This window comes from Chanodichthys erythropterus, chromosome 19 (assembly GCF_024489055.1).
Source record: "Chanodichthys erythropterus isolate Z2021 chromosome 19, ASM2448905v1, whole genome shotgun sequence".
NCBI classification, from domain to species: domain Eukaryota; kingdom Metazoa; phylum Chordata; class Actinopteri; order Cypriniformes; family Xenocyprididae; genus Chanodichthys; species Chanodichthys erythropterus.
In genome coordinates this window covers 16,001,191-16,015,332 of record NC_090239.1, presented here as the reverse complement: position 1 = coordinate 16,015,332, position 14,142 = coordinate 16,001,191, and the positions used below count along the sequence as shown (strand labels likewise).

Sequence of the window (14,142 nt, the reverse complement as noted above, 5' to 3'; positions counted from 1 at the left end):
ACTAGTTGATTCTCATGTACAGGATGTCAGTGAGCACATATGGAGGCCCTGTGGGCCAGCTCTATATATTCCTGTGCATGCTAGTTGTATACTAGCAGGCGTATCTCCATTGTGTTTCCTGTGATTTTTTTTTTTTTTTTTAACTGTTCTTGTTAGAGAATACTGCAGTGCATCAGTGGCCATTTTTTATTCATTGTATGAGCTCTCGGTATTTTAAACACACATCTCTCAGCAAAGTGAGGCTGCATTTAGCACCAGGACCTCTCTATGAATATTCACACTTCATTAGCAGGCTGTTAGCTGGCAGATTTTGATGTTCTTGTGCTTTCTCTCACCCTTTCTTTTTCTCACTCTGGCTGGAGGAAAGGAATATGGAGAAAAAGAAGAAAAACAGATTTCAGCGAGAAATCAATGGTTTGCTTTGCAGGTCCCAGCTGAGTTACCGAGGCGATTCGGTTTTTATTTCCTATCATTTTGAACAGGCTGAATCTTCATGTCACCATGGCAACAACAACAGACGGTGCACTGTTCTGAGATATTCCTATTCTTTGTGGAATACTAGCATCTTCATGACTAGAGAGCTAGAGATGGAGCGATAGAGGTGAATGTGAGTGTCTGAGCCTGGCCATCTCAGACTGGCTGTGAAATTTATATTGGTTTTTGAGTGTAAATTGTTACAACAAGAAGGACTTGAAGTGTGGTATCTATGGAAGCGGTTGTTTCCACCACTGAATAAAAAATGAAAGGTAATTGCGACTTATCACAATTCTTTTTTTTTTTTTTTTTTTCCTCGTAATTGAACCTTCGCAAAGACGCGTTATAATTGGTCAAATCACCTGTCAATCAAACTCCTAGTTTACATCTTGCAATTCTGACATTTTTTCTCAGAATTGTGTGATATAAACTTGCAATTGTGACAGTCACAATTGCAAGTTATAAAGTCTGAATTTTGTGATATCCACTTGTTTAAGGAACACCGTTTCTGGGCCCTGGCTTGTTTCACTTGAGAATGCCATCGGAACAGCTGTTTATGTGCGCTATTTATTCATATGAAACATTTTAAAAAGTTAAATATTTAAAATACTTACAGTCTCCATGCTCACAGCATCACATACATTAATATTTTAATGATTTATAAAAGATGAATCACTGTCTGGCCATCTGGGTATATACCTATTTGGTATGGAGATAAAGGTTACGATTATAATTTTTTAAAATCATTACACCACATTGTGTGTGTATATTAGCACCGTTTGTTGTTTTCTTGTGGTATGAGAGAGTGTTTGGACCTGGAAGCGTTTCCGCGTGATGTCGGACTTAACCGTATAGTCAGAAATGTGTGATATAAACTAATAATTCTGAGAATTAGTCTTTTTTTCCTCAGAATTTGACTTTATAACACACAATTGCAAGTTTATCTCTCACAATTCTGAGAAAAGAAGTCAGAATTGCAAGAAAAGTCAGAATTGAGAGGGGAAAAAAAGTAGCTGTTCAAGCTTTCATAAGTATCTGTTAGATGGAAATTGAAGGAATCATTTTGCACAACAAGCCTGTTAGAGAGTCTTGAGGGTCAGGACTTACATACAGGGTCCAAAATTAAGACCAAGTGCCAAATGTGAGTACAAATAGTGTCACTGGAACTGCAAGATAATATATGGTGTAATATATGATGTATATATAAGATAAAATAATGCTAAACAATTAAGTTTCATAGCCATTATAACAAATTCATAGCTGCAGAATTTGCTGAATTAAGAAGTTAATTTGGATCCTACTTACATAAGGTAATAAGGTTTTGGGTTGGAGAGGTCAGTAGGTCAGATCCACCCACTTCCAGTGCCCCTCTTATCCAGGCCATGTACAGCTGGCTCAGTCAGATCCTACTTTTAGTCTGTGTCTCTATAGATCAGTGTGGCAGCTGAGAGATAATTGGAGAGGGATGAATGGAGGCGGAGCTTGAACAGTGTGTGTTTAGTGAGAGCATTTGAGTTGAGGTAACTCCTTTCTCATTAGGGCACAGCTGGTTTCCCCTCTGTGTTCACAGGTGAATAAAGCGTCGTTGTCTCTCTCGCCCTCCACTCCCCCGCCCATTTTGGCGCTGTCACATCCCTTACTGTGCCTGTTGGCAGTGCAGTAATTAAGAGCAAGCAAAACAGGGAGTCTAATACTGTGAATGTGAGTGCAAATGATGCTCCGATAGCACACCCACCGTCTCTAACATGCTGCACTCTAGTTGTTCAGCAGGAGGAAAATGGACAGTCATAATGTAGGCCGCTTCTGTCCTCCTCATCCGCCTCAGCACAGCTGTTGAGTGGGCAGTGGATGGAGGAGATCGGCGAGCTCAGGCAGATGGATGCTGAAGGCTCGGTCTTAGTCATATGTGACTTTTCTGCAGAAAACAGCCTCACACTCAAGAGCTTGTGTAACGCCACATCTGAGGACTTAAATCTGAGTTTTGACACTTTGCTGAGGGGCAATGTTTCTAAAAGTGGAAAGAGAGTGAAAGAGAAGAATGGCTTCTGGTGCTCAGCTGTGTGAGAGGAATTTAAATAGAGATCCTAACAAAGGTTTGGTGGAGCATGTTCATGTAAAGCCAGTCATAATGGCATGTAGTCATTTAGCAGATTCCTTTCCCCTCCATACAGTTAGGGCTGGATGATTTATCAGTTTTTGCCTTTTGCCTTCATATTCTATTTATGTTGTATATATATTGTTACCATCGTTGCAACCTAAATAGTAATTGTAGTCAAATACGACTGACTTGATTTAACTGATTCATCGAAATGGATAGTTTGAAGTGAATTACAGAAATGAACCAACTCTTAGGGTGTTTTCACACCTATGGATCGCTTGTTTTGTTCCGAAACAGGGACTAAATTTGTTACAATGTTGCTTTTTTTCTTGGTTCAGTTCGGTTCGCTTTCACATGGCAACATTTCAAAGCGTACCTCTTATTGGTCAGAATTTTCTCTGCGTCATCCATCAAAATAATGATCGACAAGTTCGCTCCATGAGTTTATTGTGGCTTTATTTGTAACTGTCGAGACACACGCAAACACTTTATAAATGTAGCCATCTTTCCCGCTGTTAAATTATACTACATATATTAATGCTGCGGCAAATTCAAACGCGCACTCTCTCTTTCTCTCTCGGTCCGTCTCTGGTTTCCCAGCGCTGTCTAGTAGTAGTCGAACTGTTGTCAGTGTGTCGAGAGAGACCATATACTTTTAATAATGAAGCAGAGCGGGGAAAAGGCTTCGTCGGGACAGCATTCTCACACAGAAAAGTGCAAATACACAAGGTGCTCGTTGGTTTTCAGCTATGGTAAATAATGTGCTCACTACTGCTTTTTATATCACATTTCCCGTTATGAATTATGACATAATTTGGTTCGTTGGTCCGTTAACTGGGTCTGATTGCTTTCACATCTCACGCGTACTGCCCCAGAGTTCGTTTGAAAGCGTACCGAGACCACCTCTTCAATCAGGTCTCGGTACGCTTGTTTGATCCGCTTTTGAAAGGGGGAAACGAACTCTGGTACGATTCAACCGAACTAAATGAGGCAGGTGTGAAAGCACTCTTACTGTGTCTTTGCTATTGAAGTTTTCATTAGAGATGCTATTAAAACAGCTAAATCTTACCAAGACAATGATCTCAAAACTAGTTTAATGATGTGCTATTTGGAAAACATAATATTTCATGTAACAGAATCATTGGAATCACGCTATTGTTCAAAAGTTTAGGGGCAGTAATTGTTTTTAGTCACTTTAGTTCAAATTTTCTGAAGAGACACGATCGCTTTATATAATGAACAGACTGAATTTAGGCTTTTATTCACATTCATCAACTCGCACATCAGTTATGGTAAACGGAAGTTCAAGCATGTTGGTTTGACGTGCGAGAACCAATAAGGTTCATTTTCGCGCGTGAAGCGGGTTTGGTTGAGCTTCTGTTTATGTTTGCTGATCAATGTTTATATGTGAATAAAAGCCTAAATTAAATCTGTTCATCATATAAAGCGATCGGGTGTCTGGACAATTTGCAGTAAACCACTCAAATCTGGATGAGTTTTACGATCTCTTTATGAACTTTTTGAAGTGACAAAGTGGTAGTTGCGTAGCTGTATATGAAGACAGAAAGCTCTCAGATTTAAAAATAAATAAATAAAAAAAACCTTAATTTGTGTTCTGAAGATGAACAAAAGTCTTACAGGTTTGGAATGACGTGAGGAGTAATTAATGACATAATTTTCATTTGAGTGAACTAACCCTTTAATACTTTTATTCAACAAGGACACATTTAATTAACAGTATATTAGAACAGTAAAGTAAATGACAGATAAGACATTAATAAATGTTACAGAAGATTTCTATTACAAGTAAATGCTGTTCTTTTGAACTTTCTCTTCATCAAAGAAGACAAAAAAAAAATAGCAGTTTCCACAAAAATATTAAGCAGCACAAGCCTTTTCAAATTGATGATAAATATTTCTCGAGCACCAAATCAGCATATTAGAATGATTTAACGTGACACTGAATTACTATTTTAATGAATTACTATTCTTTTTTTTTTTTTTTATCATATATGTGTGTGTGTCTTGGTGAGAGAAGACACCTCTTTCAAAAACTTTCTAACCCGAACTTTTGAACACATATAATGAATGTTCAATATATACCACCAAGCTTTACTTACAACTTGTGGACTACCTTAACCACTACACCACAACTTCATCCCTCCTCTAGAACTCCTTCCTTTCTCTCGGTGGTCATGTCAAGGAAGAGAACGCAGAGTCTAAGTTGTGACTCATGCCTATGCATTATTAAGCTTGTGGACCTGTCTCCCATGCCTTTTATCAGAGACGTAACCACATTTCGGTTTACTTCTAATCTCAATATCCATGATAGTTGCGGTCTTATGTCAGCTCACAGAATGAGAGACGCCGCGGCATGGACAACTTCAACCAGTGACCCGTGGCTCCCAGGATCTCTGCGTTATTATTCTTTCTATCTCTAGAGTCGGGCAGACAGATGCCGCTGCCGGCCTTTAGCAAGGGCTCTGTTGTGCACTCCTGCTGCAACACATTACCTCCATGTCTCCCAGCCTTCCAGCGGCAGCACACAAACCAGCACTGTAACGTCAGGGATCTAAATTATTCACCCGCACTGACCTACTTGCAGGGTGTTTGAGAGCTGGGAGTTGAACAGATATTGCTGCAAGGAAAATGGCAACCATGTGGTTACGGCAACCACTTTGAAACAACTGTGCAGGGTGCCCTCCCACTCCTACTTTCCTCTCCCCTTTTCTTCTCCCTCTCTCTCTTTCCGTGTTGTTTCGTGTGGTCCGCGTGGCTGTGATGATGGTTAAAGGTCCTGATTGGCGTGGGCACTGCCCCGCAGCCTGTGGGCAGACTGTGTGAGCTCAGAGAGACAAATCGATGTCTTTCCTCCCCGTGCACGCGCACACACACACTCAGCCAGCCCTGCGTTTCTATTGGGACAAGCACACATGCATGTACACGTTTGGCCAGCTGGCAAATGTATACACACTCTGGCTAATTGCAGAGAGAGAGAGAGAAGTGTGAAGACTGGCACTAAATGGATGCCACCAAAGCGACATCGTCAGATGGAATTTTCTGCTGTAGCGCTGAGAGGAACGTCAAGCTCGCTGCCTTTTTGCATAGTTGATGGAGAATTCCTGCACGGAGAGACGTTCTGAGCTATTAAACCACAGTCGGATACCATCTTTGGAGTTCAAACCGTGAAATCTCAACATGGCTTTCTTTCCCTTCGGAACCATCACTGGAGCAGAGGCAAGATTTTCTTCAGTATATGTTGTGAGCGTCTCAGCGCCGCGCATTGTCCTTGATAGGGCTTGTCTGTAGATTTGCTTCCTATGGTTTTATTTCAGATTAAAAGGCACGTTTGATGAGATTGTTTTCCAGCGGGACGGATGGATGTGAGCGGATTTGATGCTTCTCACACCACATGTTTCTGCGTGCTTGTCTTTATAAAGCAACTGCTGGCAAAATTGTATTCGTCAGGGGATTTGTGAAATCTTTGTGTGTGTTTGTGATGCTCTGATCGATATTTCCAACTGCCTTGATGTGGAAGTCTCTCAAGACTGTACTATAAGGTGATTTGGCATGTTATAATCCACAGAAAGGGTTTTTCTGGAAAAGTTGTGACCTTTTCCAGTTAGGACACCTTTGATCATGCCTGTGAGTCAAAGCTCAGAGGACCTGTGAGATGTCAGAGTGGCAGTGGAAAGGACACTTCCTTTTCGTTCCTCTCTCTCTAGCTCACAGCGTGAGGCCTTAGATGACACAGCAGCCCTATAAAACTGTAATGATGCCACAAGGTGTTTCTGACTAACCCTCTATCTCTCTTGTGTCTCTCTGGTACAGGATGATCTTCTGGTAGCGTCGGCAGAATGTCCCAGTGACGATGAGGACATCGACCCTTGCGACCCAAGTTCAGGTGGGTTAGGTTAGTCATCTTTCTTTTATATTATTACTATCCACGTGTTCTTTTCCTTCAAAAATGTTCTCCATTTTTTCATTGTTCTGTTTGAAACCACTCCATGCAATATTATCTGATTACAGTACAAGTTAAACGAAAGGACAATTATTTTCTGTGTAGTGTCCTAACACTATAATGTGGGGTGAAACAAACATATTTGACATTTTACCAAAATGTCTTTTTTCATGAGTACAAAAATAGTGTTTAAAATACCAAATGGCATCATTTCTCACATATTCAGCCAAGCGGACACACATTGTACACCAAAAAAAATGAAAACAGTCTGGGAAATGTGTCCGTCGTGTCATGCGTGACGAGATTCCAGCGAAAAGTAATTTTCCTGCCCACACTTAATGCGAAAATTCAACTCAACAAAACCACAGCCAATCACAACAGCAAGGGCGAGCTGAAGAGCGTAAAACCTAGAACACGTCTTGTATTTTCGGCACTTCCACGAAGCTTCTTCGGGCGCCATCTATTTTATGGTGTTCCTTCTGGATCTTGAGGGATTTGTCATATCCGATGTTTCTCAGCTTCCAAAAACAACCTCTCCTAGACTCATCCATGTTTGAAGTAATCCGGCGCTACGGTGCAGAAATAGAAACCGAGCGACTGTCAAAATGTAGCGGCGTTCATCGCTTGTCGCACCTTGTTCGAACAGGAGCTCAGATTAACTTGAAAGGGCTTTTATGGTTTCGTTGCCGGTTAGGACGCGCTGTTACCTGAGCTGTATTGTTGTTTATGTGCTCATTTATCAAAGTGTTCGCAGCGTGTGCTGAAATATATGTTTGTATAATCTGCCTTTGCCTCTTTAAACAGACATTAATACCTCATTAAACCACATTCAATCCTTTACCCTGTTTATGTGCTGTTAATATAGTATTTTAATTTCCTTTCTGGCACAGAGGGAGCTCATTGCTTAGATGAGCTTTTAAATAGGTCATTATATTAAACAAACTTTAACTTGTGCCTGTCATCAAATTTCTTTGTGCTTCTGTATCATTTCAGCTCACATGATTTCATTTTTACCCGTTTAAGCAAAATCTGTATTTTACTCATGTTTTTCCTCACTGATTGTGAGGAAAAGAGTCCTGGCGAATTTTGTTGAGGTGTAATTTCAGAAAAGGCCAGCGAGCATGCTAGCGTAGCACATACTGCTTTTCCCATTTCTCTACGCAGCGGGTGCGTCCTGGCTACTCAGTCGACTGCGCAAACCACTTTCGACATGAAAAATGAAGCACAAAGGTTAACCCAATCTGGATTCCTTCAGCTGGCTTAGTTACAGCCACTAGTGGCCTATGCAGCAGTCATATTATACATAGGGCAATGAAAGCATGTCCATGACTTAACGGAAAAACACGCTGACAAATCATGCAAAATCTTGCTAATAAGAACGGGGGAGCAGAAACGTAAAATGTTGGCCAAAACTGAAAGGTCTCAGATAAATGATGTTACGGCTCTTCAAAGTGTCCTCCTTCCACACGACATTTCTAAAAACAGATGTTTGAGCAGAGGTCGCTATCCATAATTCCCTGCTGTACTCTGTCATCATCTAATTTCCTGCACCTGCGAGTTGCAGTGGATCGAGCCTAAGCTGTAAACGGCTTTGTCACAGGTGTTGTTTTGCCGAGCATTTACACTCAGCTTGCAGTCGCACTGTCTCGCAGTCACTGTCCCCTCTCCAGGAGACATAGATCAGAACAAAGTATACCACACTATTCCACCCACCACGTCTTTCTCTCTGCCAGGAATAAATAGCCAGGAAGCGAGGTTCACTCACTGGTCACGGCTCAAGGAAAATGTGCGACATATCCATTCTGATCGCTCTATCTGCGTCAGCCAGATGTGTTTTGTGACGGTTTGATAAGCAAAGTGTGTTAGCACAAGCTTGCAGTACAAGTTTGTCCGTTCAGCAGCAGTACATACATATATTGCAAGGTTGAGTGTCGTTATTATGGTTTATATTCTGTTTACTGAAGTGACTGAACGGTGCTGTGAAGCAGTTTCGCAGTGGGATATCTAATCTCGTCAGGAGAGGAATCAATTTGGCAAAGAAATATTGATTTTTGGGTTTCTTTCAAGTTCTTTCTAGTTTCATTCCGCTTAGTATTTTTCGCAGACTCAAAACTGAATAACATTATTACTGGTGTGAAAGAAGCTGCAATGTTGACATTACAGTAGTGAAAAGTTTTAAATTAACTCTACGGATTGGAACAATTACTTACAGTAGATGGTTTTTAAGAAAGGGGTAATGCTCACTAAGCTGTATGTTATTGCAAAATAAACCCAGCCAAGGTGATAAGTGATCCCAACACACATGAATACTGTGAGTTGAAATTATTTTACTTAATCTGCATATTACCTTAAAGGCACAATATGTACATTTTCACCACTAGGTCGCCTATTCATAACAAAGGTGTAGTTTGATGACTGGGAGATGTCGTCTTGACCTCACAGCCAGGGGAAAAGACTCGGGTAGAAATCATGTACATGGATGAGATTATTAATGTTACTATAGTATGAAGCAGAGCAAAGCCAAGTGCTGTTGGAGCTGAATGAGGCCGCTGGATTGGTAACGAGAGAAGAGCGCAACACACAGCTTGAAAGCAGCGAAACTTTAATTATACCACAGTTGCCACTTCTGCTTCTTCCGCTCAAGTATATGTGGGGTAACGCGGCGCTGTTTATCATATTAGATACATTTAAGTGTGTAAAAAATTGTTATAACGGTACTCTGTGCATTTGCTCGGTGGCTGCTATGAGAAACTTGTTGCACACTGCAGTAAGCTAGATCGATAATAGAATAACATTAATATAATAAAGAAAATGGGATTCAAACAATAAGACTTATTGTGTTGAGCTATATAACAGTGATCAGTTTTCTGTCTATAAATGTACCCATACAATTGTTCCCTTGTTTAATAAAAGATATAATATATTAAAGCATCTCTGATGTTTCCATGATTTCTACAAAATAAAACCGGAAATAACACAGGATGTAGGTATGATGAGGTATCATTATATTGCACTACAAAAATGCTTTTCTAACTTAGATTTTTTTTTATCTTGTTTGCAGTCCAAATATCTAAAACTTCTTAAATCAAGAAGCATTTTTTGACAAGTAAAAATTGTCTTATTTTCAGAAAAAGTCAATTAAGTGAGTTTTTGCTTAAAACAAGCAAAATAATCTTATTTCAAACAGAAAAACAAGATTATTTTTGCTTATTTTCAGAAAAAATGTCAAGTGAGTTTTTGCTTAAAACAAGACAATTTTTACTTGTCAAAAAATGCTTCTTGATTTAAGAAGTTTTAAATATTTGGACTAGGAACAAGACAAAAACTAAAAGCATTTTTTCCAGTGCACCTTTAAAGGAAAATTAAAAACTGTCCATTATAGTGTACAAAACAACTGAGCTATCAACAATACTACAGTAATATTCAAGTTGCAATGTAATGGAAGTGTTGTGACATACATCAGAGTGAAACAAAAAATGTAGGTTGTGGACTTGGTTCTATCCATCAGTTGTTGATTAGGTGGAGGAAAATCTGAATGTGAGCTAAATGATAACTTAACGATTGGAGAAGTCAAATCACCAAAGAGAAGTGTGTCGTTTTACAGGAAGACTGAGTTATGGCATTTTGATTGAAGAATTACAAAGTCAAAACTAATTTTAAAAAAATGCAACATGATGATAAATTGTTCACAATAAGATCTTTAAGATGCATACAGTGAAATTTTTGGCTTTTAATACTTAAGTCCTCTGATTTCATTTTCACTACATATTGATAATTGAGATGCAAGATGGTTCCATTTGCATTTATATGAAATAAGAGAGCAAGTCCGAGGTATATAAGAGACAAATGTAGCAACCGTTTCAGTTACCCAAGTGAGCAGACTAATATACAGTTGCCATGGACAATGCTGAATATTAGGAAATATCTGACCGCTGAATTCTGTGATTTATCAGAATCAAGTGTTCTAGTGAGCTGTATAATAATAGAGCTAAATGGATATCCCTGTTGCTTTAATGAACGGCCTCTTTCTCTTTCTCCCATTCTGTGTGTCCACAGCTCACCCTCCACTGCCGGAGGCAAAGGGTTACCCCAGCCCGGAGGTGATTCGGGAGTCCAGCAGCACCACAGGCATGGTCGTAGGCATTGTTGCGGCCGCCGCCCTCTGCATCCTAATCCTGCTCTATGCCATGTACAAATACCGAAACCGAGACGAGGGCTCATACCACGTGGACGAGAGCCGTAACTATATTAGTAATTCTGCCACGCAGCCCAACGGAGCCGCTGTCAAAGAAAAGCCCATTGGCGTGCCCAAAAATAAAAAAGATAAAAAGAACAAGGACAAGGAGTACTACGTCTGATCTCACAGACTTTCTCCCTCCCCCTTACAACCCACCCACAGATCCTGTGCTCCGAACTCACACGCAAAAGGGGAGGGGAGATCCACCTGTGTATAGTAATTGAGAAAAAAAAAAAAAATTGAAAAAGACAAAACTGTCTTAGTTTGACCTAAGACACAATATACTGTTACTAACAACAACAAAACATACTTTATAACCAAGCACACCAGAACTTTACTAAGCTGAAAAGTGTGTACAAAATGAAACGGTACTGTGCAAGAAGACTCGACATAGTCACTCCAGCAGTGGATCGCTGAGAGACAAGGCCACTGGTTAGAATTAAGTGTATTTCATATTATGTTGCCTGTATATGTGTTGCCGGAACATTTTCAATCTAAAAGCCAGAAAAACCATCTGCAACAATCCAAACAGACATTCACCAATGGGACGGATTGGAAAAGGAACGAAGGACTTACAAATGAGATGCTACCTATGATTGTTAAATCAGCCAAAGTATTTGACTCCCTTTTCTGATGGCAGTATTGCGCGTTTGGATGAGAAAGAACTGCTCCTTAGTAGGATCCGAACTGATTTCCATTCGGTGGACAGAACCCTTGGTGTCAAAGAGAATTGTGGAGGCCTTAAATATCAATCCACGTCTAAAGGTTGTTGGATTTTCTTCTGTTTGTATGTTTGTCAAAACGATGACAGATGACGCTGATGATGACGACGAGGAATACCGGGGCCATTCGGGATAGATTGAGGAAAAACTCCATGCACGTAAAGTATCTTATTACATGTTTATATACGGTGCAAAGACTATCTGTGTGCTCTCTGGACTGTGGCTGAAGTGGTGTTTTATAGCCTGTTATATAGATGATGCCAACTACAGTATACCTGCTCTTCAAACTTTTTTTTAAGAAAAAACCAAGGCGAAAACAAATGAAAAACAGAAAATTAAATGTTAATGTGTTGCTATAGCGATAGAACCGTTTCTGCCATTAGCTATACAGATTTTATTTTCCCTCCTTTGTGCATCTCCAACATCTGTTCTTTTTGACATACTCCTTTTTCTTTTTTTTTCTTTTTTTTTTGCTGTTGTGTCAACATTAAAAGACAAGAGTATGGGTATAGGTTTTGGAAAGCAAACAGACATGTGGAAAATAAGATTTTGGACTGTTTAAGCAATATCCTCTTGCTTGTCTTAGTGACCAAACAAATTATGCATGGTATTTAGGACTCTGAGTCTACCGAGAGACAATATCTTAATCTCAAAAAGTAATAAATGATCAGATCTGCCCCCCAAATTGGGCCATATTGGATTATAGATAAAAAGCACAAATTTAGAGAAAACCGCCCTTCAAAAGTGTTCGCAAACATTCTTCTCTCTGCTATCTTGTACTGTGTGGAATGTACAAGAGGTATAAACTATATGACATTCTGAATAAAATGTTGCTTTTTGTTTTTGTGTGTTTTTTATTTGTGTACAATTTTTCTATAATACCTTCTTTTGTTTTTATTGTGACAATTCTTTGATGACCTCAAAGTGAAGATTTATTATGAAAAAATAGTTTTGAAAAATCAAATGAATAAATAAAATATTAAGACCTATGAAAGCATTTGTTCTTTGTTCTTCATATTTAAAGCACATTACAGGGCTTTATAGAATGTCATGGTGTTTGTTTTTTACTTTTCTTTTTGTTAAAAGCATTAAAGGGTTAGTTCACACAAAAATTTAAATTGTCATTTATTACTCAGCCTCATGTCGTTCCACACCGTAAGACATTCGTTCATCTTCGTAACACAAATTAAGATTTTTTAATGAAATACCAGAGGTTTTTTATCGCCCATAGAAAGTAATGAAATTGCCATCATTCAAGGTCCAGAAAAGTAGTAAAAACATTGTAAAACCACTGCACTATTAACAGTTTTACTACTTTTCTGGACCTTGAACGACGGTAATTACGTTGCTTTCTATGGGTGATTTAAAAAAAAAAAAAAATTCTTGGATTTTATTAAAATATCTCAATTTGTGTCCGGAAGAATGAAGGTCTTACGGGTGTGGAACGACATGAGGGTGAGTAATTAATGACAGAAATTTCATTTTAGGGTGAATCAACCCTTTAATAAATCTTAGGAAAACAGCTTTGCCATGTGATATTCAGTCTACGGTGCAAGAATATACTTTGCTGAATCTTTATCTTTAAATCACCACTTACATCAGAAATGTACTTTTTCTCAGCATCAGCACTTTTTTTGTTTTATTTTAGTTGTTTCTTTCATTATAATGTCCTGTTAATAAAAAAAAACAAAAAAAAACTGTGCTTTATGGTTCACACATAAAAAAATAAAAAAAAATCTCCCAGGGAGCCTTAAGGGGCCAGACGTTCTGTGTTCAGATATTGAATGAAGCCATCGATCTGGTGTAACAAAGAAAACACCCAGTTCTGTTCCTTTTGTATCGAAGAACAAGATGTCATGATAAAAGCTCTGGCAGAAGTGGACTGCTCTGAGACTCGGTCAGGGCGACGGACGGTTCAGAATACCGCCTCTCTTTAATTTTCCGCACAGGAGGAGGCTACGGAACAGCTGGTGTGAAATAACTACCCCTACAGGGAGGCATGCGCTGTAATTTATGATTCATGAATTATTCACACCCGCCATAGACTTTTCATCAGGCCTCATTTCAACACACTTTGCAGAGGGAGTGTGGGAGGGAGGGGCAGCTGGGCTGGAGGTTTGTCACGGCCGGCCTTGAGAAAACCTCTGTGATGGTTTTATTTAATTGTTATAATCAAAGTTGGGGAAGGGGGAGCAGAAATGTAGAAGAATATATTCTGTCACCAGAAGAATTGATACTAGTCATATGTAGCATTGGGCTTCACTGAAGGTTTAAGCGATCACGTGGTTTTAAGATTGAATGAAATATAAAAAGACTGCATCTCTTTCAGTACTGACTTCATTTATCACGTGGCGTCACCTTGAAGGTGCTATATGATTGATTTCGTGACATAGCACCTTGAAATAAACACCCTGCTCTGTTGTCCTCAACTTGATGTTTTTCTCAGCCTCTAAAAATCGACCTGACATATGAACATGAATTAAGCAGTTAGAAATCCATTACCATTCTGTAAATGGTGGCGTAAAAAAAAAATCCTGTGGTGGACTTAATTTAATGAATGGCTCTCATTACCTGGGTCTAAAAATATATTTAATTAAACCAAGATATTCCTTAAAATGGAGAGACAGTTTCCCATATGTTTTCAGTCACA

The 14,142-nt window shown here is 39.2% G+C and overlaps 1 protein-coding gene across 13 annotated transcripts in view; it reads left to right on the top strand.

Moving 5' to 3' along the window:
• nrxn1a (neurexin 1a) overlaps nucleotides 1–12,293 on the top strand; it is a 213,807-nt gene extending 201,514 nt beyond the window's left edge. For 8 of the 13 annotated variants that reach the window (XM_067368605.1, XM_067368599.1, XM_067368602.1 and 5 more), the window contains 2 exons: nucleotides 6,404–6,485; nucleotides 10,590–12,293. In XM_067368605.1, the coding sequence (XP_067224706.1) occupies nucleotides 6,404–6,485; nucleotides 10,590–10,891 (384 nt within the window). In that variant the 3' untranslated portion in view covers nucleotides 10,892–12,293. Of the gene's footprint in view, nucleotides 1–6,403; nucleotides 6,486–8,887; nucleotides 8,915–10,589 lie in introns of all 13 variants that reach the window. The other 5 variants (XM_067368608.1, XM_067368606.1, XM_067368604.1 and 2 more) reach the window with 2 other exon arrangements.
• Nucleotides 12,294–14,142: the final 1,849 nt, after the last annotated feature.